This window comes from Protopterus annectens, chromosome 3.part0 (genome assembly GCF_019279795.1).
Source record: "Protopterus annectens isolate FY-2018-M chromosome 3.part0, PAN1.0, whole genome shotgun sequence".
In the NCBI taxonomy this organism is placed as follows: domain Eukaryota; kingdom Metazoa; phylum Chordata; order Ceratodontiformes; family Protopteridae; genus Protopterus; species Protopterus annectens.
This window is the reverse complement of record NC_056731.1, coordinates 51864933-51891871: the sequence shown is the minus strand read 5'-3', so window position 1 is coordinate 51891871 and position 26939 is coordinate 51864933. Positions and strand designations below refer to the sequence as shown.

The following is a 26939-nucleotide window of genomic DNA, read 5'->3' as shown; positions in this document are numbered from 1 at the left end:
ATTATAGTTTTGTTCCTGAGTTAATGTATCGGGTAAATGTCTCCTGGTATGTGACACTCAGAGTTAGACTTAAATGGTGTTTTTTATAGAGGAGGTAGAGCAGTAAATAGGAGATGCAAGAAATTAGTGTTCAGCTCTTTTCTTTTTAATGTCTTTAACTGATATCTTAGAAGAATTAGAATGAAAGGTCTGGTTTTTTTTGATTAACATAATTTGTAAGAGACTATATACGTGTAGGAAGAGAAGAGAAGATGTATGCAAAAACTGGAATATATTTAGGGTTGCCACCTTTTCAAATGGCCAAAGTGGGACATTTTCGGGACAAACATCAGATTTTACAGGCCGACACATACCCACGGTCAGTACAAAGGATAGAACTTAACTTTTTTGCCTACATAATAGCTTATTCTTGTAGCATTTTATTTGCTTATTCTGTTTCTTATAACATTTAGGTATTTTAGATACAGAATAACTGAGTTATGCAACTATTACATACAATATAGGACATAATTATGTCCTACAATCTCAGGACATTTGCCATTTTTTAATATTTTTTGTCAGGACACAACTGCCCAAAGAGGGACTGTGCCTCGCAAAGTGGGACAGGTGGTAACCCTAAATATATTCCTTTCTAAAACTGAGCTTCATCATAACAATGTACAAAAATCATGCAGCTGGGACATAGAAATCCAGGGAATATGTGCCATGTCAGAGGAGATGTACGAACACTCATTCTTTTTACATTTTTGTTAATCTGACTGGAGTTAAGCAGTGTAGAGATGTTTTGAAAGGGTTCATGGGATGCTCCAGTGGGCAGTTGGGGTGCTTTTGGTAGATACAGGGAACTGAAAATAGTAATTCAGTCATCACCACTGAGATCTCAAGTCAGATACTTTGCTCTGATTCAGGGGAGCCACATTTCAAGAATGGAGCAGAGACAGTACATGGGAGAGCAGCTAGATTGAGGAATCAGAAACTGTGTCAAAAAGAGATGCTTAAAAATTCCTTTCTGCTCTCCAAAAAGTAAATCAGGATTAGTATACTTGGAAGGATGAGTATGACATGAACTTTGAACTGTACAGGATGTATGAATTTATTTCTTAGACTCAGTGGTAGTTGTTTGGAACAACTTTACAGCAAAGGTGTTTGGGTTACAAGATATGTGACACTGGGTAACATGTGATAGGATATCATAGATGTTAAGCAGAAAATAATGAAATATTGAGGCCATTTGCCATCCATGGTAATACTTATAATTAATAATAAAGCAAATAAGTGAGTGCAAAAGATCCTGTTTATATATTTTACATTTTGTGGCCAGACAGTGGAATGATGAGAGCTAAGTAGATACTTTTCTATCGACAAGTGGGAGAAGCAGAACTAAGTAATTATTGTCACTGAGCATATGCATTTCTAGTATATCTAGGTTTGAGAGCCATTGTTTTGTAGAAGGCCTGTCTCCTGTTTTGAAAAAAAAACAGTATTCGATTAGCAAAGTAGATTATTTTATCTGTAATTTTAGTTATGCTTTTCAAAGTAGAAAACAGATGATGGGTGTAGCATTTCTTCCTGTACTCAAAAGGTCATATTCCTCTGAATTTATTTTAAGCGACAACTATAAACATTTTTGTGCTTCGTGTCTTACATCCCCATGAAAGCCTTCAGGCCTATTATTAGTATACTACTAGCATATATTTTCTACATAACATGGCTAGCAAAGAGAAGAAAGTTCCTGTGGAGAAAATGAAATTCATATTTATGTTTCTTGTTCCAGAGTGGAAAGTTTTCTAGCAACACCACCACTGCCACCATCACCACTACCACCACCTGCCACCCCAGACCCCACTCTCAGCCACAGATGCTACACTATTCTGAAGAAGTTGCAGAACATGAAAACATGAAAGCTGTACTGAAGAGCAGCTCACCTAGTGGCGACAATACCACTGTACTGGGAGTTCGCACTCGGTCCCGTGCCAGCAGAGGTAAGCACAACATCTTCTTATCCCTTGCGTGCATGTGTTTATATGATTTAAAAAAGACATAAATAACCCAGTACTCTTTTTATGTGTGTTTTGTGTGTGTGTGTGTGTGTGCGTGTGTGTGTGTGTGTGTGTGTGTGTGTATGCATATGTAGAAAACCAAGTTTTTAGCAGAGGGAGATTGTGGAGGTATAATTTAATTTAATTTTTTTAAATTAATTTAATATATGCAAATCCCTTAAATCTTTTTACAATTTCTTTGCATCTTCTGTTTATTTTAGTTTCAGAGTATGTTTTTATGTATTTATTTAGAGGGTATTCACAAGCATAATGTCCAACTGCAAACAGTTGGTACACTGTAGAAAACACATACCACAGCACTGTCATTCATTAATCGTACAGTTACATGAAATAAGGTCTTTTGTGCCCCTGGGTGCCCAAAACAGTCCAGGTATGGAATGTACATGTAAATGAGTGCTGGTAGCATTCATGATTATGAAACCAAAGGAGTTTCTGCCACTGATACAGGCTGAAAATATTTGACTGCAAATGCTGACTAACTGCACACACACACACACACACACACACACACACACACACACACACACACACACACACACACACACACACACACGCACACACACGCACACACACACAGTTTGCCTGCAGACAGTTGAGAAGGTATGTATCAACAGATTGCTGCATACAACAGCATGGAGCTGCACAAAAAGGCTCTGAAGGATAGGAACCCTTAGCTTCTTCCAATACACAGAGCTGCTACAAGCATTTCAAGTGTGGGAGGTAACACCACACCAAATCCCTTCTTGAAAATCCATGCAGATCAGCAGTCCTCCTCAGTCATGACAAGCCTACCAAGAATGTGTTTGACCTTCTCCTGGCCATGGTTGTGGATCAGCAGGTGAATGTAGCACCATTGCCCATAGTCTTAAAATGTACATCTACGCTGCACATAGTGGCAACCATGCAGATGACACTATATGCCATACAGACCACATGGACTGACACATATCAATGGCATATTACCTTGGAATCTGTGGACACATTAGTTTAATATGTGAGGTACTTGAACAGCTGACAGTGACATGTCCCACATTGACAGTAGATTGTGTCCCCCATCACAACTCATGACAAGCTACATCTACTTTGGTAGTATGCAAATGCATAGGGCATGTTCAGCACTTGTTCCCCACCAAACTCTACAATCAGGCATTAGTAACAGTTCTGTGCTTTCCATAAAAGCTGTATTACATTTACAGCCTGAATTGTGTACTGGTTTATCCTTAATGGTGTTTTGTGGCCTTGCTATAGTGCTGCTATGTTGAAGAGTGGACAACTATAAACTATACATGGGTCATCCGGCACCATACTTCAGAACAGGGGTGGATGCTGACATCCGTAGAAGACATATAGGTGTAACATGCCTGCAGTTCCATGGTAATCATTTGCATCAGTAGGATTTACACGTTGAAAGTGGGGAATTACTTAACATGTTTCAGATTCCAAAGGGTAGTCAATGCACAGCGGAACAGCTATGTGTATTTCTTTTATGAATCCTGCTGTTGTATTAATTGCATATGAAACTCTGCACAAACCCCATTTATGGGATCTTGCACTATATTTATGAAACTACCTCCCCATTGATTAGTCAGTGAATGTTTTTTGAATAGGTTGATGGACTGGTCCACAATGGATTGATTTCAGCAACCACCACGGGAAAACAAAAATGACATATTTTGTGTAATTGTACTTACAAGGTATCGGTATACAAAATTGCTAAGACATCAAGATTCTCCCTAAGTTCTAGGCAGTAACAGGGACATTTTCCTTGAAAAATCAGACATTGGATTATTAGTTGTGGGAAGAGTTTTTCTAAGAGAGGCCTTGCTAATTGGTGTTTACTTTCATTGCACACCAAAATACTGTTTTCCAGTTTTCAAGTCCAGTCTGCTGACTTACCTAATGTTAGCTTATGACTTCATTTGCTTCAGAGACACAGGCTAGCAAAGGTCTCTGCAGGGGTTGTGGCTGAAACTGGTCTTTGGATAGGCCACCTGCTTAGCTAACAAGCATAAATTAGAACAAAAATAGAAATGCATATGAAAAGACCTTGCATATTATTTACATCTGTGTAATTCAACAGTCCATCATTGTTACAGATTACAAAGGAGTCAAAGACAATAAAGGCTTCTACAGCAGAAGGTTATTTGAGAAAAAGGGTTAAGAAAACAGAAACCACTATTTTTGTTCCTGCGTAAGGTGATAAACAGTAATTTGACATTAGGAAGATCATGTGTAACTCTTAGGTTTGGGGGGGGGGGCGTATCCCATGTTTTATGTTCCAGTGTAGAAGTAAAGACGTGACCAGATAAGAAATTCTATGCACTAATTTGCGATAGCCTAGTTCAGTAAAATGTTTTTAAGAAATACTTCTGTATCGCTTCCGTGGTTATATTCCAGTTCAAAAATATACTCACATTAAGTCATTGTCGAAGTAGGAGATCAAGTCACTGACAAGAGTTCGTGTAGTTAGTGTAGAGGATTAAGACATATAAAAGACCATGTCATCTCTATGAAAAGCCATATGACAGAAAACACAAAAAATATAGCTCATAAATACAGAAAATAAAAGAAAACCCATAATCAAGCCTTGAATAATACCACTGGTTATTAGCAAAGGTAGAGAGATGATTGCTCCAGATTTTACCTTAAACATGCAACCTTCCAAACAGTTGGGAAATTTGTTACTTTAACCCACCACCCAAGTGACAATAGGAGGTACTGCCAGCCATGCCAGCAGAAGTAGTGCAGTAGATGTATGGCTTGTGCCAGGACAGCTAGCTGGAACTTTGTAAATAATTATATGCCAACTGTATTTGTGAAGTTTGCTTGTGTTAAAATGTATCTACAGTGAACTCTGTTGGAATGAAATTGTATTATTGTAACTGAATTAATGTTTTAATAGAGGATACTGAGACAACAGAGGTTAACCAGCTATTTTACTTTAAGAAACATAAGGGAAATGTAAATGAGCTGTTAAACCATTAAAATGTTACCCCACAGTGCTGAACAGGACCAGAGACTGTGGGTCTGGAAGAAGCCTTTGTTCATTATCTCAGTAAAAAGAGTGGAAGCCCCAGGCACTGCCATAAACATTTAGATGTGTATTGTAGCCATCTATGCTAAATTACTGTCTCAGCTTCAGAGGGGGATACTGTGAGAACCTTGTGTCAAGTGACCAGATGAGGTCATTCTGAAAGCCATCTTGGATATTATATTTTGCAGGGAGTAATCTCTGAATATGGAGTATTCTGTTTTGAGAAACCTGACTAGAAAGACTGCACATGTATTTCATTGTGCCTTGCTCCATCAAGTAAGTTATTAGAGAATAGTAGTTCTCCTAGATTTAGTCAGGAATATATTGAAGCTTAGTTTCGAGATTGTTTTTCTTTATTTGAGTCTGTCCATCTATATTATTTTCAATATTTCCTGTGATTTGAACTTTGTGATTTACTGTGAATATATATTCAGTATTTTCATGCTTTTTTATTATTTATTATTAAATATATTTAAAACTTTTATTGTGTCTGGCCCTTGTAGAAAGTATTTAACCTTTGAGAGTGCATATATTTATTGGGTGACACTGTGTGGGCCACTGCAGAAGGCCTAGCTGTCTTGGTCAACTAGCACCATTTGTATTAGTATTAATATTACACAGTATAATTGGACACCCTTTGTTAAGGGCCTTAGAGTAGCTGATTGTGGATTGACTGGTACCAGTGAATCTATCCTATAATCTGGGCAAAGTTGGTAGAGCGGGAAATCTGTGCCAGCCTTTCCCAGGTGTGTGTGTGTGTGTGTGTGTGTGTGTGTGTGTGTGTGTGTGTGTGTGAACATTAAATCTCAAAAAATGTGTTTCAGCTACTTAGGGCTGGGACACTTAGCAGTGGGTTCACAGATAAGGTGCTAGAGGACTTGGCTTGGACACTTGGCTGAGGACCTCACCCTACAGCTGTACCAGTGGGGAGTCTTACTGGGGACTTGGAGGGAGACGTAGAGAAATCCAGACCCTGGGCTGAGTGTATTCCTTGTGTGCTGTTAAGGGAAGTTGTGCTTGATGCAAATAGGTCTACATCTGGAAATACTGAGTGTATCCATTTGTATTCCAAGTGCATGTCCCTCCCCATTGTCAGTGGTGAGGAGTCAGGCTCCTTGATTACTGGCCCAGTGTGGGAATGCCACAACCCATTAATGTTTATCTTAGGAAGAAGAATGCTGAAATTGGCCATATCCAATGTTTTAGTAAAATCACAGAACATGGATATAATAAGTAGACATCTATTCACTGCCAAAAGATTGTCATCTTTGTGTCTCCAAGTAACTGTTATAGTGCTTTTGTGTGAAAACATAGCATGGTGAAACCTGATGAATTTCTTATTGCTGTGATGGCACTCAGGTCTTTCTAAGTTTCCCAGTGTTTTGGCAGATGTCCTTCAAGGATGCATCTGCAGTCCTAACAAATGGGTTGTCCTGCCTCAGGCAGCCCTTCGGTCGGCCGGATTCCAAAGTCTGGGTCTGGCCTCGGCTGATGTCGCACTTCACCCGACGTCATAGCTGCTGTTAATTGGGTATAAAGGCATCAGCCGATGCCATTTTCCTCAGTCTTTCTTGCCGCGTGGCGCCCGAAGCAGAAGCTGTTCGCAAGTGCCGGTCGGTCAGAACCAGAGATTGCTACTACCGAAGACTTCTAAAAGCTAAGTACCCCGTTGGGGACTCTTTCTTGCCTCAGCCGATGTCAGAAAAAGTGAATAACTGTTTAACTTGTGGGAAACAAATACCTCATAAAGATTTCCACTCTTACTCCCTACCTTGTTTAGGCCCAGACCACGACGTAGCAGCTTGTCTAGCCTGTGCTTCCTTCAACCGACGGACACTTAGACGTCGGTCGGAGTTTGCAGAGGAGTTTTTCGGCTCCGCTTTTGCTTACAACATGCCGTCGGAGACTCCGACTTCACAATTAGCTAAAAAGCGTAAGGAAAAGGACCTACACTCGCGGTCCGTGGTTTCGGCCGAAACCGCGGTTAAGGCTGAAACCGAGTCCTCAGTTCTTCCTTCAGCCGTAAGCATGCCTCCTTCAACCGAGGCCTCATCCAGCATGGCTGAATCTGTTACTGAAATTCCACCTGCTCTTACAGGTTCTCAGGACTTATCAGATACTATCCCTTTAGATATATCTACTCCTGCACGTGCAGCTGCTAGGCCCCCTGCATCCATGTCAATTAAGGCTTTTACCAGGGCTAAAGCAGCTAAATCAACAAAGACCGTGCCTGCTAAAACCCCCTCTCACAGGCCTAGCTCTAGTACTCAAATGCTTAGTCTAGCAGAGGATCTCATTTCTTTGATCAGGGGATCCCAGCCTCACCCTGACAGGGCCTCTCACCCCCCTCCAGAGAAGAGGCCTAGAGCAGAGCCCCCTGAGCCAGTTTCTACAGATTACTCCTCTGATGATTCAGATAATACAAATCCTCCAGAAGGCCCTTACTCTCCATATGAGGTCTCTGATGCAGAAGACTCCATTCCTTCTGCCTCTCCTCCTGAGGAATTTTCTTTTGGGGAAACCTTGCATGCTATGAGAGAACAATTTCAATGGCAGGGCCAGGATTTTTCAGACTCTAGGAAAAGGCTTAGGACCTTTTTACATTTGCCACAGCATAGGCCTTTAGCCATTCCTCCAGTACTTATAGTTGTGGATGATGCATTTAATGATGCTTGTACTGCTCCTGACTCTCTTCCTCCAGCCCCTGCTAAGCCCGACAGATACTACAGGGTTCCGTCACATTATCACTTGTATAAGGCTCCTATTGCAGATCCTGAAACTATTTCACAGGGCCCCAAAGCTGTAGCAGCTGCCTCTGCCAAAAACCCCCTCCCCTCTGAAAGAGAATCTAGGGCATTAGAGAGATGGGGTAAAAAAGTTTATACTTCTGCTACTCTTTCGGCTAGGGCCTTAAACTGTCAATTCCACATGATTCAGTATTAGGAATTTATGTTAGATCAGCTAACTAAAAAACTTTCCTCGCCTGAACCTTTAGACCGTAAGTCCCTTCAGGAATTGGTACATAACACTCAGCAGGTCAGTAATCATTCTTTAAAATGCGGCTATGATGCACTGGAGGCTTCCTTTAGATCAGCTATAACTGGTACAGTGATCAGAAGGCATGCATGGTTAAAAGAGCAATCCTTACCAGACCATGTAAAATCAAAGCTCCTAGATGCTCCCATGGAAAAACACAGTTTGTTTGGCTCCCCTGCACAGCAAGTGTTGAAGAAGGTGGAAGAAAAAGCGAAATCTGTCCAGACAGTCAAGGATTTCTTACAGGTCCAGCCTCCGAGGTTTAGTAGGAACTGGCCTTCCAAGAATTGGTCCTTTCCAGACACCACCAGAGCACAGAGAGGCAGGAATAGGCCCAAGAGGCAGAGGTCAATCCAGAGGTGCCTACAGGGGCGTCAGTGGCAGCCTAACAACCAGAGAAGTACTGCCACAGATCCAGCCACTACCACTTCCACAGGACAATCACAGTGACTTGGCTCTGAAACCACCTACCAGGGAACAACTAGAAGCACCCTTAGGCGGAAAGCTAGCCTTATTTTCAGTAAACTGGCATTACATTACAGGAGACAAATGGATTTTACAGACAATAGACAAAGGTTACAGGTTTCACTTCCATACTCTACCAAGGAAGAGAGGAATGCCAAACCTACCTCCAAACCAAAAGACAAACGCTCTGCAACAAATAGACCACTTACTAAGGATGAGAGCTATAGAAAAGGTACCGTCTATGGAACAAGGACAAGGATTTTACTCCAGACTTTTCCTGGTACCAAGAAAGGAAAACCAATGGAGACCTATTCTCGACCTGTCCGCTCTGAACACATATCTCATTGTTCCAAAATTCAAGATGCTGACCCTACAGCAACTTCTTCCCATGCTGGGCAAGGAGTCTTGGCTGGTAACTCTAGATCTCAAGGAGGCATACCTGCACGTCCCCATACGACCAAATTGCAGAAGATACCTCAGATTTCTTGCAGGATCAGAGCATTATCAATTCTCAGCATTGCCTTTTGGCTTATCTACTGCACCCAGAGTATTCACGAAATGCCTGGCATCAGTAATTGCTCATTGCAGGCTTCAGGGAATTCAAATTTATCCATACCTGGACGACTGCCTGTTACAAGCGGACAACAAAAACAAATTAACAAAAGATTTGAGAAAGGTTATTCACCTATTGCAAGCCCTGGGATACACAGTCAACATAAAAAAGTCAAGGCTGATACCATCCCAAAGGATAACTTTCTTGGGTGCAGAACTGGACACATCAAACCAAATGGCATTCCTCACAGCAGAAAAGCAGAAGCACCTACCACTCTATTTCATGGCACTAACAACGCAGAACCAGCTTACAGCAAGGAAAGTCCTGCAAACCCTGGGTTACATGGCATCCTGCATAATATTGATTCCACATGCCAGACTACATATGAGGAAGTTGCAATGGTACCTAAGGAATTTATGGTCTCAGCACAAGCACAGCCTAGAAACCCAAATTCCAATAATTCCATGCCTGAAGCAAGGATTCCGGTGGTGGGCTCAGGCCTGTCAATTGAACAAAGGACTGCCCTTCCACAGCCCTCACCCAAGCCAGACTATCACCACGGACGCCTCAGACCTCGGTTGGGGGGCACACATGGTGGACAAGTGCATACAAGGCTTATGGACTCAAGACCAACTGAACCTACACATAAATCAAAAAGAGATGCTGGCAGTAAAGCAGGCAATTCAGACATTCAGACCGTTTCTTCAACAGGGTCATTTGCTGATAAGGACGGACAACACCACAGTTATGTGGTATATCAACAAACAGGGAGGCACACGTTCATATCCTCTATGCCAGATGGCAATGGACCTCTGGAATGTGGCCCTGAACCTCAACATTCAGCTCCAGGCAATATTTGTGCCAGGAAAAGAAAATATACTAGCAGACATCTTAAGCAGAACTACCACGGATGCCCACGAATGGATGCTGCATCCAGACATCTTCAAATCCATTACAAGGAAATGGGGACTACCAGAAATAGACCTATTCGCATCCCCACACAACCACCAATTGAAAAGAATTCTGCACAAGGGCATACCACCCACTTGCTTGGAAGGTGGACTCCCTATCTTTCAGTTGGGAAAACCTGACAGCATATGCATTCCCACCTCTTCCTTTGGTGCACAAAGTGCTACAGAAGATCAAAGAAGATCACCCAAGGATCATCCTGATAGCTCCAGACTGGCCGAGGCAGCATTGGTACCCGCTACTGAGGAGTATGTCTCGGGAACACGCATGGCCTCTACCTCTAGTTCCTTTACTGCTAACACAGAACAACTTCAAAATCCTGCATCCAAACTTGAAAACACTGCAGCTAGCTGCTTGGAACATTGCATAAGACAAAATAACCCAGATTTATCTCAAAGGGTTAAAGACATTATCTTGGAGGTTCGCAGACCCTCAACAAGAAAAACTTATTCAGCAAAATGGAAAAGATATCTCATTTGGAGTGCAGCAAAAGGAGAAAATGTATCACTGGCAAACATAGCTAACATCCTGGAATATTTAGCAGAGCTTTTCCACAATGGCCTGTCCTACTCCTCCATTAAGATTCATGCATCAGCAATTTCAGCAGAATACAACATGGATCCTCCAATCTTTTCTCATCCTCTACTCAGGCAGTTCCTGAGAGGAATTAAAAATGTAAAGCCACCAAGGAAGCCACCATTGCCTACATGGGACTTGAACTTTGTGTTAGAAAAGTTGACACTTCCCCCCTTTTGAACCAGCAGCAACAGCAGAATTACAGTACTTATCTTGGAAAACTGCTTTCCTGCTTGCAATCACTTCAGCAAGAAGGGTTTCTGAATTACAGGCATTAATGGCAGTACAGCCCTTCCTTATCTTCCATCAGGATAGAGTGTCCATGAGAACTAATCCTACTTTTATGCCAAAGGTGGTCTCCAGGGTATCATTAAACCAAGCAATCCACCTTCCTACATTCTTCCCCAACCCACAGAACAGGGGGAAAAGACTACTACATACCTTGGATGTGCATAGGCAATTGCGCTACTACCTGGACAGAACCAAGAACAATAGAAAAACTGACCAGCTTCTGGTAGCATATGCAACAGGAATGGAAGGAAAAGCAATTTCAAAACAGACAATTTCAAAATGGATAGGAAATTGCATTAGATTTTGTTACTCTTATCATGGAAAGACAACTCCAGAAAACATCAGACCTCACTCCACAAGGGCTACAGCCACTACTACAGCTTTTTACGAGGAGTGGCTACCAAAGACATTTTAGAGGCTGCTACTTGGAGCTCCGTGCATACATTTGCCAAGCATTATAATCTACCTTTATACTCCAGATCCCGAGCAGGTTTTGCCACTGCTGTTTTGCAAGGGATCTTAACTACACCATAATCTTCTTAGTACCTCCTCCCCCAGTTTGGCTATGGTATTCTATCCATTTGTTAGGACTGCAGATGCATCCTTGAAGGACATAGTACAGTTTTGTACCTACCATAAATGTAGATGTCCGAGAGGTATGCATCTGCAGTCAGGATTACCCACCCTCCTTCCCCTCTGTGGTACTCCTAGGGTATTTGCCCATCTTGTAGCTTGCTGGGGGAATCTATTATGGTGTATTTGTTTGTATATATGTATATACATGTTTATTTTTATTTGCTCTCTGTTGTTTGGAAACATTTGCATTTATCCAAATTTAGCCTTCCTAGAGGGCACCTGGCATCTGGGGCAAGAAACACTGAGGAAAATGGCATCGGCTGATGCCTTTATACCCAATTAACAGCAGCTATGACGTCGGGTGAAGTGCGACATCAGCCGAGGCCAGACCCAGACTTTGGTATCCGGCCGACCGAAGGGCTGCCTGAGGCAGGACAACCCATTTGTTAGGACTGCAGATGCATACCTCTCGGACATCTACATTTATGGTAGGTACAAAACTGTACTTTTTAGCTAATGCAGGTAGTAGGAAGATTGGTCAATATGAAAGATCTTATAGTTTAATATCAGCAATCTGAGACTCTTACATCATCAGGGGAGGACTGCTAGTCTATCTGAGGTCACAACTTGATTATTGAGGGCTATTAGCTTTTGCTTGTGTTATTTCAGTCCTCTAGAATTAACTTTTTTTCTTTGAGATGGGATGTAGATTGTAAGCCTACCTCGGTAGATTCTTTAATTATAATTTACTTAGGCAAGTTTATCTAAACACTTTGCAATGTACAATGCTGAAATTTGAAAGTTTTTTTTTTAGTTAATTATGTTTTAACTTTCTATCTATATATGTATTTTTGTTGCACATTATTTCTTTATGTATTGTAAGATCTTTAGGCTGTAAATATTTAAATACTTTTAATAAATAATTAATAAAAAGGTTTGGAGAATTTGGAAAGTGGGCAGGTATTCATACATTTTAATGCATTGCACTTTGTTGTAGCTCTAAGAAAGGTTGACACCCCCCCCCCCACCATGATTCAAATGAGATTATAGATATTAACCTCTGTGTTTCTCAACTATTTTCATCCATGTCAAAAATATGTCCCTTGACAGCTTGTAAGTTTGAACAGAAACACTCAAAATGGTTAACCATCTCTATTACAACATTTGAAAAATAGATGGCAAAGCGTGGCTCAGAGAGTTGGGTTTACAGTAGTACTGGTAGACATACTGAGAGTTGTGAGAGGTCTAAGTATTTACTTAAAATTTGGAGGCTACCTTCTCACTTCAGAAAGCATTCACTAAGTACAACACATATACACATACAGGACAGAGCACTTCCATTAAACCAACTTATGCTGAGGTTGTTAAGAGAACACTGTCAGCCTCCCAAGCTAAATATTAAGAAACCACAGATACTAGTATACACAGCAAGACACCCACCTTCACCTTTCACACACACACCTAAGACACATACCTCTAATAGTCGCAAGGGTGCAGGCTCCAAGCTGTTATGGCCCACTGAGACTGCATCAAACCATGGTAATGTTTCAGTAATATATGACTGTATTATAAGGCATATGGCCATCATCATGTTCAGTAAGCTGGATGATAGCAGGGTGACAGCTATCTTTCTGGAGCCAAGATCTGGGATGTAACAAGGGCTTTTAGATCCTTCCAGCCTGACAAATAAGATTATTACCTGATAGTGGTCCACGTGTAGGTGAACACTATTAGACATTCTACCCAGACTGGCATGCAGAAGGATATGATTGAGCTTGCTATGCAGGTGTCTGAGGCAGGAAAGACACTTGTCTTGAGTGGTACTTTGCCGTAACACAGAAGGATGCCAAGGTTCAAAGATAAGATAAATCACTTTAATAATTGGCTGTGATGTCATTCTAGGGGGATCCAGTATGTGTCAGCTTGGGATGAAATGGCTAACAAGTCTTCCTCCTTTGCCATGGATGGCCTTCACCTCTCTTACCAAGGCTTTTGAATTATGGCTATAATTTTTGGTGTCCCCATAGTGTTTTTTGTAGGCAGAATCCATTTGATGGACATTCCAACCTAGTGACTTCTAATTTGGAATGCATTAATGTGGCTCTACTTAGTGCCAGGAGTCTTATCGAAAATGACTGAACTTGAGACTGTCCTGCAACTTGAACACATTCATATATGTATAGTTACAAAGACATGATTTCAGAGCAGTGAAAGCACTCCCTCTTTTCTTGGGTTCAGTGCCCATCACATCTTCAGAACCAATGGCAACTGAATGGGAGTATCAGTATTTGTAAAGGAGATCATCACATCACAACAAAGTTCTTGGGACACAATATGTGAACTCCTTAGAAGTCCAAATCTCCCTGAAAGAGACAATTACCACTTTATAGCTAGCTATAGAACACTCTCCATGCTCCCCTTTGAGCACAATAGTTATATTAACACATTAGCTGAAATTGCCATTAAATTGAAGACCTTTCTATTGGGGGACTTCAACTATCCATCAATAAACTGTTTAATTTACAATGTCAATGGTCATTATGTCCAGTACTTCTTTGACATTATAAATGCCAACTTGTTTTCATAAATAGTTAACCATCCTACTAGGGGTCTCAAAATCATGGATCTAGTCCTAAAATATGACCATTTGTTGACAGTTCTATATGTATCATCATGTCTTTTTAAATCAGGCCATAATTTAGTGATGTTTCCCTTTAAAACTGGTGGCTCTTCCTCTGTAAATACCTTGGGGTTTGGGAACTTCTCAAAAGCAAACCTTTTTCAGTTACTTGATGACTTAAATAAATTGTGCTGTAATCCTTCCCCGAAGGATTCTATTGATAAATCTGCTACCTAGGCTTCTGACTTGTACTCCCATTTAAATAGTTGTATTGATAAGGCAGTCCCTATCTGCAACAAATGAAATGAGAAGTTAAAAAAATATAAGCTTTCATGGTGGAATACCCATATAAATAAACTATATAACAACAGAAATAAACTGTTTAATGCTTATAAGAGCCTCACTAGATCAAACTATCAAAGAGCTTTAGGGAAACATTAGGAAGCTCAAAGTTGAGTATGAACTTAAAATAACTGCAAATGTTTTTTTAACTATGTCAGCAAGTTAAGAACTAACACCCAATGGTTTTTGGAGCTAGTCCAGAATAATACTACACTCTGACTCAAAGGAAACAGCACATATCTTAGATAACAAATTTAGTGCAGACTCTGCCCACAGTTATAACTATCCCTCAGGTTCCACAATCCCAGCCACCTCCTTTAATTACTATGGAACAAGTTCTCAGCCCTTCCAAGAACTAAGAATATTCCATCCATGGGCCCTAACAACATACTAGGTTGCCTGATTATCTGTGCCTTTCTGAACCACTACTTAACATCTTTTAATCTAAGCCTCTTCACTGGTTGCAGTCCTGAAGCCTGGAAAAGAACTATTGTAATGCCATTACACAATGATGGTACAACTACGGACCCTGGTAACTACAAACCCATTAGTCTCACTGGCCTCATATGCAAAGCTATGGAATGTATTATATCAAAACTCATTAATCTGGACATTGAAAATCTCTTAACCCTGGAACCTCATCAGTTTGACTTTATCAAGGGAAGGTCCTGCCTCTTTAACCTCATTAATTTCTTTGAAAAAGTAACTGAAGTAGTGGACAGTGGTTATGCCATGCGTACAGCATATCTAGACCTGGCCAAGGCCTTTGACACTATTCTCCAGGCAAGCATTATTGATAGACTTGTAAACCTGAATATAAATCCTTACATTGTATGATTGATAGCCAACTGGATGTCTGACAAAGCCCATGTAGTTAGAGCAGCAGGTACCACATCTGAAAGTGAACCGGTTGCCAGTGCTGTACTACAGGGCTTAGTTTTTTTCCATCTCCTATTTGACTTATATTTCTCAGACCTTCAAGCCAGCACTTCTGGCCTATGGTTAACTAAGTTTGCCTATGACTATAAATTGGGTGCTGTTATTCGATCTTCAACTGACTCAAAATTGCTCCAGTATGGCTTAGACCATTTTAACATTTAGTGCAAGGACAATAGTCTCAAATTAAATATAAAAAATATAGCATAGTTCATTCTGGTAAACAATACACAGTCCCTTACTGTATAGGAAATGCACCCCTCCAGTCAGACACTGTTGTAAGGGATCTGGCTATTCTTGATGATATTTTCTTATCATTTGACCATCATGTCTGCACAACAATTTGGAAAGCCTTTTATCTGGTCAATCAAATTTGCAAAGGAATCTACACTAGAAACAAAATAAGTCTTAATTTCCTTTTACTCATCTCTTATCAGACATATTATTGAATGTAAAGCATCTTTTGGCATGTATTTTTCTAAATGTATCACACAACTTGAGAGAACTCAGAGATTCATAATTAAAAAGATCAGTGTCCTCAAAAATCTTAGTTATCAGGAGAAACTGGCAGCCCTTTCTTTGTACTCTGTCTGTTACAGACTTCTCCATGGAGATCAATGTCTAGGCTTTCTTAGGTACATAGGTAAATAGTAGGATAGCTGCCCTTACAGGCCATTTTAAGCCTAGCCAGTTTCCCTTTTTGTGCTCAAATTAACCTATCCCATTTGCTTAGAGATTGGGCTTGCCCATCCTATTTATTGTTAATTATATAAAAATATAATAAATTATAATTTTATAAAGTTATATTTTGTGTGATGGAAGATCCAACCCCATTTGATCCCACATTCCTTCACAAAACTAATGGTACATCAAAATGCTCAGTTAAAGGAAATAAACCTTCATAAGCAAATAAATAAGACACATTGGCATGATGTATTTATATCTCAGTTTATGCCACACATCTGGAACAATCTTCCACCACATGTCAAGCAGAGTAGTGCCCTTGCTACCTTCAAAGTAAACCTAGATAATTGGATGGGCAGCATTAAATTCTGTCCTGGTATATCTCGCCTTGCCCTCCCTGAGGCTAGACTAGGGAGAAATTTTGAAAATTCTTTTTTGGCTAGGTTTAAAATGGTCTTCAGACCGATTGCATGCTACATACCAATTTACGTATGGTCAACTAAAATAAAGACGTTTCAAACAGTAATAGCCCCGTGAGCATCTAATAAACATCCACAGTGCTCTGTAGTGTTCTTCATTCCAGATGTGCTTTCAAACTATCCAAAATAAGAGCAGTACAGGTCAGAGTAAAAGTGCAGCTGGAAGGTTGTTTTACTTGCTGTATCAGGTAGGTGGTGAGTAAAACCTCTATAAGACTATATGATATTTGCCTTCCCAGAGCTTCAGGTAAATTTCCCTCTAAAAGATTAGGAATAGTGTTAAGAAGGCTCAGAAAGTAACTATCCTGTTTATTTACCGTACCAGCGCCACGACATTTAGTAGTGTTTTACTGTTTTCTTGATCTGTCCAGATGCAAGATAAGTCTACACTCACCCTCTGTTCCATAGTTCTCCTCGTTCTGAGCCCAAATTTTAATCAAGAAATTCAAATTGTCATCTTAATGTGGCCTGCAGCAGTGGACATAATGTTGACTAACAATCCTTTAGATTTGAATAAGTAATGATTTTTTTTTTTCTGTTACCAACATATGTTTAACCAAATCTCTTCACTCTGCCACCCCTGTCTCTGTAACTTTTCTCACTTTACTATTTGAAGGATCATTTCTTGAAGGGATATCATGAGATCAGTATTTTGGTCCCTAACCAATGACATCCTGTACAACACTGATAAAGGCCTCTATTCAGATATTTTGTTTATAGACCTGACAAAGGTATTTGACTGCACTGACCACCCTCTTGTCCTAAATAAACTAAATGAAACTGGTATTAGCCCAGACAGCATTCCCTGGTTTAAAACTTCCTAAATGAAAATCAGATCAGAGTTAAAAAATGGGGTAATCTCAATCAGAATCCAAATCTGTTATCAAAGGTGTCCAAAAGGGCCTATTCTTGCCTCCCCATTTTCTTCATGTTCAATAACAAACTTTCATGTGTTCTGTCTTGTTGTCTCCTTCTCTTCCTGTGCTGAGATGATATGGTCATTTATTGATCAAGTCATTCTCATCAACATTCACTACCAACTCCAGTCAGACTTACATGAGCTCCATCAGTGACACATAAATCCTAAACAAATTCTCAACCCCTCCAAGACCAAAGGTAAGCTTTTTGGCATTCCACAGAAAATTCAACAAGCACCTGACCCTTAACTATCAGTGACTTACACAACTATAGCATAGAAATAACCTCCACTGTCAAATACCTAGGATTAATGCTTGACCAATGTCAAAATTTCATTTTCACATAGACAGAGTAAAAGCAAAAATAAACTACATCCTCATTTGGGCCAAAAACATCTCCACTTTTCTATCTCAATCAGCCAGAGTAACCATTGGAAAAGGAGTTCTCCTCTCTTAGCTAGAGTATGGACTAACCATTTTTGTATCTGGCTCCAAGAATATCACAACTGCACTCCGTACTATCTACAACAGTATCTGACAATTCATTACAAATTTACCCCTCAGTGAGCATCACTGTATCACCCCAGAAAAAACAAGTGGCAACCCATAAGACAAACATCTAAGCTAATGTTAAGGTCCCAACTCTATAACTACTCCAACTCCAGACATTTACTCCCCTTGCAGTTAAACATCATGTAAAACCTCCTCATAAAATGTAAGACAGTTCTCACAAGCCACACCGACACTCATTACCCCTAGAACTAAACTCTACAGCACTCCATATGCATTGTCCTGTCAGGCACCTACTCTTTGGAAAACTCTCCCCGTCAGCCTAAAGGAAATCAGCACTTACTCAAATATTTGAATACGCTTCCTTGTTTTTACACCTTGTTCATTTAGGTTGTGGTCGAGTTTTTTAATAAAATCATATTTGACATTCTTCTGGGCTGTTTTGTTGTTCATTGCACCTGCACAGTGTGTATTCATTTGGTTGCACATTACATTACTTTTGCTTAGTATAATTTATATGTATGTATGTGTGTATAAATATATATATATATATATATATATATATATATATATATATACACACACACGGTATACATTCATTTGATCAGTCGGTGGATGGTCGATCGGCATATTTTCAAAAGCAGTGCGACAAAACATCAAAAATGCGAATGCAATTGTTGTGAATCGCAAAATATCCCTCTCCCCCTTTTTGACCCATGGTAGCGCTTGTTTAGGTGGTAGTGCGGTCGGAAATGTCGCATTCGGTGTTTTGTACGACATTCAGACCATTCAGCACTTAGAAATTCGGTAATAACACTCGGTGTTATACCTGATTGAGCAATGTTAGCTTGATCAAATGAATGTATTCCATTTATACAACCTAGTCAAGCCAGAGTTTTCACTGTGTGATACCTTAAACCTCCTGTAATAGAGGCCTATGGGATATATGCAAGTCATGCATGTCCACAGCTAGCGGGATTTGGTTCTTTTGGCCTGAATGTTATCCATAAAGACTTAAAAAGGAAAAGGGAAAAAGTCATGGACATTCAGAAGCCATGTAACTGAAGCACCCGATGTCTTTAAGGGATCATTTGCATATATCCCATGGACCCCTTTTACAGGAGGTTTAAGATATCACACAGTGAAAACTCTAGCTGGTCTAGGTTTTTCTTCTACTTTTCGCTAATTGGTTTATCTGTGTGAATTTTTACTCTTTGGCTTGGATTTTTGTTGAGATGTTTTGCAGACGCCTTAATAGTTATGGACATCAGCTGTGTTTAAAGACCCTATATTTCTAAAGTGTAGCTAACCAGTTTACTTATGCTGTACTGATGAGGTCATAAGACGGCTGAAACATGCATTTCCACAGCTGGTGCAGTCTGGCTTTTTTTGGACTGAATGTTATTAATAAAGACTTAAAAAGGAAATAGTCATGGACATGTAGAAGCTGTGATGTAGCTGAAGCACTTGGATGACCTTAAGGGGCCAGTTGTGTATATCCCATGGGCCTTTTGTTACAGGATGTTTAAGGTGTCACACAGTGAAAACTCTCTTTCTTTCTCTCTCTTTGTAAATATATATATATATATATATATATTTACATACACAGTTTTTTTTGTGTAACTTCTCTGAACTACTCTGTTATTGCTTACATTTGTTTTTTTTTGTTTTTTTTTTGTGAAATGTTATGTATTGAACCCAGGTTGAGCCTGAAACTGGTCAATACTGATCAGTGCACTACTCTGGTAAACATCTCTTACTCTCTCTCTCGCTCTATGTATATATATATATATATATATATATATATATATATATATATATATATATATATACATACACATACATATAGTGATTTCTTTGATCCCCAAGAAACCCTACACATATTTTCTCTTTGTATGTGGCTAAACCACATATTTTCTATTTTTTTATGGGCACAGTGTTCCTTGAGCATAGGGGTGTCCAACCTTTTGGCTTGCTGGGGCCGCATTGAGTGAACAGAAATGGTCTTGGGGCCGCATATAAAATATATCGTATAGTTAACTCTTTCGTTGCCTACCGGAAGACCACAGTTGACCTCTTGGTTGTACTGTAGGTGCATTTGAACAATGAATAAATGTAATAAATGCCTAATATTTGCCTTAAAATTCTAATTGTCATTCTAATTCTCTAATCTAACAGTTAACTCTAATATCTTAGTTTTTTATATATATATATATATATATATATATATATATATATTTTTTTTTTTTTTCTTACAAATAAACAGATATTCACTACAGCACTAGCATTTCTTACTGGGAAAACATTTCCAGTAGTCCAACTACGTAAAATGTCAACATCAGCAGTCCTACAATACTATAATCCACAAAAATAACCCAACAAATTTGCAATAAAGTAAAGAATTCACACTACTGACTTAATAAAAACAATTCTGAATAAGCTACAAGAGGGTCTCACCTAAACAAATAACTGGTGCCAGAAATATGGCCTCAAGCTAAATGCCAAAAAATGCATCATTATCCCCTTTGAGGAGAGTGATGTCCCCATAAATTATCACATTAATAACAATGTTGTAAGCACGCAATAAGATGTATGGTACTTGGGCACCTAGGTTGATAGAAACCTGACTTTTGACCACCACGTTGTCTCCATTGTAAGGAAAGCTTTTTACATGGCCCACTTCATTAGTAAGGGTATCTCACAAGGAGGTCATAACATCCTTGTATTCTTCCTTTACAAGAGCCATTATTGAGTGCAATGCCCCTTTTGGCATGTGCCTCAGCAAAACACCCTGCCAAAAGAAAGACTACAACCATTTCTGACAAAAAAGGTCAAAAGACTAAGTTCACTTAGTTATCCAAACAGACTAAAAAGCTTCTTGCTTTCCTCTGTCTCTCACTGGCCCCTATAAAGTTCATCATTGGCTTCCTTTCCAGTCTAAGAAAGATCCTGCCTTAAGAGACTTCCTCTACCTCAGAAATACTGGTTATACTTAAAACGCTCACTACAAAGACCACAGCCTTCACTGCAACATAAACAAGCCACTTTTTATGGACAGGTTCTTGACACAAAAACCTTCAACTTCTGTAAAAACTCCTCTCATTATCAAACAATGTAGCTCAGCAACACGATGGCTGGATGGATAGCCGTAAATGTAGTCCTTGGGTAAGTAACATAGCCTTCATCAAACCAGATGGAAAATCCACATACTAATCTTTCCCAGTTGGATGTCTAAGATCTAATATTGGTTACTCAAGTCTAGTTGCCCAAGAAGAGGGGCATGTTTAACTAAGAATTCCATTTGCAAAATTATATTCAGTACACATATTAAATCTCTCTCTCTTACACACACACACACACACACACACACACACACACACACACACACACACACACACACACACACACACACGCACACACACACACACACACACACACACACACACACACACACACACACACACACACACACACACACATACAAAAAAGCCCCTACTTGTAAAATAGGCAACCTCAGTAATCACATGACACCCACTCACTGAATTAAATTGTCTGGAAGTCAAAATATCTGAAAAAAAAATCGTAATAGAGATGGATTCATCCATGTATTTTCCCACCACCAAAAGAACCATCAATAAATCAACAAACAACTGCTCGGCAAAAAGTAAATCAATAAGAAAACCATAAACTATAATGCTACATACTGGTGTAAACATATAACTTGTGTCAATCCCCAGGTTAATCCATACCAAAAGATTGTTTCAGAGCTTCAGCTATGTACAAACAGCTTTCTCCTAAAAACTTTACTTATTAATATTTGCCTTGCTGTAATTATAACTGTAAAAAAAAAAATTAAGTTTATTCTGTACCATAATGATTCTCACTGTTACAAGATGTAATCCCTGCCATATTGTATGAGTACTACATCCATAATTTGCTGTCTTTCTCTATGTATTGTATTATATTGTTTTGTGTTATTTTTGGAGCTTTTCTCCCTGGGCCGCTGCTGAAAATGGACCTGTGTCCAGTCGGACTTTCCCGGTAAACAAATGTAAAATAAAATAAATAAAACTAAACTTCCCTCCAATGTAAAGCCATTTGACATTCAGACATTTTAATTTGTGCAGAAGTTACTCACAGACTGACAGTTAACTGAGCTGTAATGCTGACCTTCGCTTTTGAAAAAAACAAATTCCCAGACTTTGTCAATATCTCAAAGTGTAGAGAGGATTATTTATTTATTATATATTTATTTATTTTTTGGAAAACATCTTTAAAACTGTTAAATTGATTACACACCCAGAAACACAGAGAAGTTATTATGATTATGTAAACCACAGACTGCTGCAAGAAATCAAAGTCACATTAGCACTCTATGCTTATGTCCGAACAGATGAATCATACCTGTCAATTCCAAAAGAAGTAAAGTAGCTTAATAAGAAGGTTATTTGCAAGGTTACATGGCAGTTTATATTGGAAATAAGCAGAGATATTAAAAGGCTCTGTTTTTCATAATTATGCCGAAAAGTCTTCCAAGGTAAATACAACTTCTGATTTAGTATGGAACCATACCTCTCAACCTTAGAGCAAGAAATCTGGACAAAGCGAAAAATAAAAGTGGGACACAGGCCCAAAAATAGTTATGCATCACAGACACCATTGAAACAACTGTAGCTGCAAACATTATACATCACTTATAATCTTTCTATGCCATTATTGTCAGTTAAACATTATATGGCTCATTCAGTCCTGCCTTCTTTTGCATCAAAGAAAACCATGCTTTGAAATGACAAATGCATTAAAAATAATAAATAAAGCACATTGCATCAACATCCTGCAACTTCCTACCTGCAAGCAACCACAGAGCTTTTACTGAAACTAGGGCTGCTTGTTTCCTCAGAATGACAGCTCTCCCTAATTAAGTCTAATGGTATACAATCTACCAGTATCTGGACTACCTGAAATAAATTAAATTATGGCCTGTAAATTGAAAGTACACTTTGTTTAATTAAACTATATGTCTAAGCCCACTTACTATATTTTTTCAGTAACATCCCAATATCCATTTCCAGGTCACTTTACAAGACATTGGCAGTGGTAGACTTCGCATCCTTCAGAACCTCACAGGCCCACGCTAATACATTGTCTATTAAATTTAAATATCCATCCACTGTAAATGGCAAGAAGCTATGTCTTAAAAAATCTACTTCTGGCATGCGTACCCAAGTATTAGGTTTTGAAACAAAGAAACATATTCTCCACAGTCCGTAAGTCTCTGTCTTTAATAATCATCTACTGTTGCAGCACTCCCAACACATAAGCACACACATACACACTAAAATCCCCAACATTTAAAAAAGGACATTGTGCCCACTTGATTTGCTAGTATTGATGATCCGCCAAAGCTATGCTTACTGTTGTCCAATCTACCACTGCTTAGAACCCACCAATAAAAAAACAGTACTAGGTGCTTTTTTGTTTGTCTGAAAAAACAATACAACTTTATATGCTACAGTCCCACATAGTCAGTCCACTACTGACCCATTAACCCTAGGCTGCTGTCTCATTCTTACTCCCTGGAACTGCATTACCTGGGATGACTACTTTTATTTCCTAAGCAAAAGACACAAATTGGAAGATGAGGCAAAAATCCAGACATTCTTTGAAAATCCATACAGTTAAGAGGTATGAGTTCATGTTCAATACAGCACTCTCCCTGTCAGGAAAGCCACAATTTAATGAAAGCGTACTCTTAACGTATGATATATTTGTGAGCTAACGTATTTGTGTTCAGTAGGTAGACTGATCATTGTTAGCCTCTTTCTGCATGCGTCTCTCTCTGTCATGCACACATATACACACATACACACACACACACACACACACACACACACACACACACACACACACACACACACACACACACACACACTCTTCTACTTTCACGCACACAATTCTGCTTTCATGCATGCACTCGCTCACTCCGTACTTACCTATTAACACAGGTAATTGCTGTCCCTTTCAAAGGCAACAGTGGCAAATCCATACATGAGTCCCTCTTCAGCGAGAACACACACGAACACACACACACACACACACTGATTGTTCGGCGCAAAATAATGGCGTAAACACACTGACCCTTTTTTGGCTCAAAAACAAAACTAGAAGGGTGCTTTGGCGCATGCGCACCCTGACATTAGCATTACAGGTCACAGGAGCGAAAAACACAAAACAAAAAAAGTGTTTTGGGTCATGCGTACATCGATGTTGCAGTTAGAGGTTGAGGGCCACATGGAAGAGCTCTGAGGGCCGCATGCGGTCCGCGGGCCACAGGTTGGACACGTCTAATTACTGGATGCTTCATAATAACTTTAATATTTCATTCTTGGATATGGCAAAACCACATATTGTCATTTTTTTGTGAATAACATACATATTGTTATTTTTGATGGGCACAGTGTTCACATAAACTACTTTCTATCCCTTCCAAGACCAAAACTATGCTTTTTGTCACAGTCTGACCCTAACTGGCTTATGGTATTAATTCCCTAATTTTGTCAAGGTGGTATTTGCATTGCTTCTAACATCTGCCTGCCTAACTCCCACCTTTCTGGAGTCAAATTATTTATTTTATTTTATTTTTTTACATTTGTTAACCGGGGGAGTCTGACTGAGCCGAAAAGGCCCTTTTTCAGCAGAGGCCTGGGGAGAAAAGCTCCACAAAGAAAAATTACAGACACATTTAGTTATTTAGACATGATCAGTATACACACAAATTACAAGAGACATGTTTTTACAGTGGTATGCGGCACATAAACAGTTACAGTGAAGAGAACAAACAAAAAAATATTAATTTTAAAAATAAAGGTAATTAATAGATTTGTGGTGTACAGCTGGAATTTGGAACATAGGTAGAATACATACATAGTACACAGGTACAAGTACATACATTGTAGATTAGCCAGTGTTTGTGAGTAAGATTGAAAACTATTATCAAGTGCTCTAGATTTAGTATGTATATCTTATCCGTTTTCACTAGCCTGGGGAGCAATCATGGCAATGTTTAAAGGCCTTCTGCTGACATTACAACAGTCCATCCAGCCAGAAAACAGGATATCATCATAAGAGATAATTGAAATCTGCTTCATAAACATGACAACAACTTTAAGAAATGACCAGCCAGCCTTGGCCTACTCCAGCTTTCCTCCAAACACAGAAGGCCCTACCTCAGTTTAACTAAACATTTTCTTGTCAACCTTGTCATCGCTAGCTCTTCCAAAAAGAATCTTCTCAAAAAGTCCTATCCCTGTCTCTTACTGAACACTGCCCAATAATCTTCAATATTAAAGCATGCCAATCAACCACTCTTATACCAAAATTACTTTCAGGCCCAAATCAACTAACAGTTTTACTACCCTTGCTCAAGCAGAGTGGATCCCTTTCTTGCCATGACTCAAGCGCGTGTGATAGCACTCTAACAACTATCATACTCAACATACAAAACAAGCCCCCTTCCCCTATAACTCATCTTCACAAACCAAACCAAAACAAAAGGATAAGTAAAGAACTAAATCCCTTGTTTAGCTCAGAAATAAGGCATGGAAGTCATAGAACAAAATTAACATCATGGGCTCTAGAAAAAGGTTTCACATTGCTCTAGCTAAAGAGAGCATAAAACAGCACAAAGCCAGTTATCTTCAAACTGAACAAAATACACAACTTAATAAATATAAATAATTTCAAAAACATGGAAACTAGCTTACCTGTTGGAATAGTAGCAGTACATCTTCTGTTGATAACTCACTACTTACATCCAAAGACTGTTACGTTTCAGAACAGAAAACATTCAGCTTCCTCATCCCACTTATTCCTCCCAACACAACCCCTTCTCAGTTCACCTCATTCTATTTCAAAGTAATCACAACAGTCACAACAAAAGAAATTGAAGTCATATTAAACAAGTCTCGGCAATGCCCCCAAACACTGACAGTATCTGCCCTTGGTTCATTAAAGCATGCTTATAACATAATACCTGCTGCCTGCAAAATAGGACTGCATGCAGGATTTATTTGCTTTATTTATTTACACTTTTTTGACTGAGTTAGTTTCAGCCAGGCTAGCAGCCTCTTTTCAGGGGAGATTAGAGATGGTATTTGTACTGACTAGTGGAAGTTTGACCTGAGCATGGGGGGAACGGGAACTACCCTACTCTTTTTCTTAAGTTCTTTGGGATATTTTCTATCCACTTGAGCTACCACTGGCTTAGTCAGATGGGATCTTGCTTTAACACTTGCAGCAAACTCAGGACAACAGCACCCCATAATGCTGCACTGCAGTGCCAGCAGTGGAAAAAAAATAATGCAATCAACTGAGGTAGGAACAGAACCCAGATCCTCCTTATCTTCCAGCACCAAAAGTGTGTGTGCTGCCTTTTGAGCCACTTACACTGAATTTTCTGTGATTGTTACCCAGGTAGGTCCACTTAGTACAGAAGTATTGCTTGTTTAAGTGACTAGTTCAGAGTTAGACTGTATGCAAATGAAGACTGTGGGAATTAAACCCAGAAAACAATGAAGAAGCCCATTGCCATCCCGTGGCTGTAATCCTGTGCCCTACACTGTCAACAATAGAATCTTGAGTATTTATAATATAGGCTGACTAATTCACACTTTAAATACTGTATTTATTTATTTATGTATTTTATTTATGTATGTACGCATGTATATTTTATGTCACCCTGATCATTCTACTGGTTTGAATGTAATGTACAATGTATTTTTGCTGTTTAAAATGAGGAGATAAAGTATGCAATATAAGCAATTTAAACAATTTTCATAGTTCATTGAAATTTCAAGTGGGGGGAAAGCTTGGTATATTGGACTTAGCCTGTT

At 39.3% G+C, this 26939-nt stretch overlaps 1 protein-coding gene across 5 annotated transcripts in view; it reads left to right on the top strand.

Annotated features, from left to right (window-relative positions):
- Window positions 1–26939, top strand: part of FHOD3 (formin homology 2 domain containing 3) — a 3141544-nt gene that overhangs the window by 3048812 nt on the left and 65793 nt on the right. For all 5 annotated transcript variants that reach the window (XM_044064575.1, XM_044064578.1, XM_044064576.1 and 2 more), the window contains one exon: window positions 1775–1982. In XM_044064575.1, the coding sequence (XP_043920510.1) occupies window positions 1775–1982 (208 nt within the window). The remainder of the gene's footprint in view (window positions 1–1774; window positions 1983–26939) is intronic.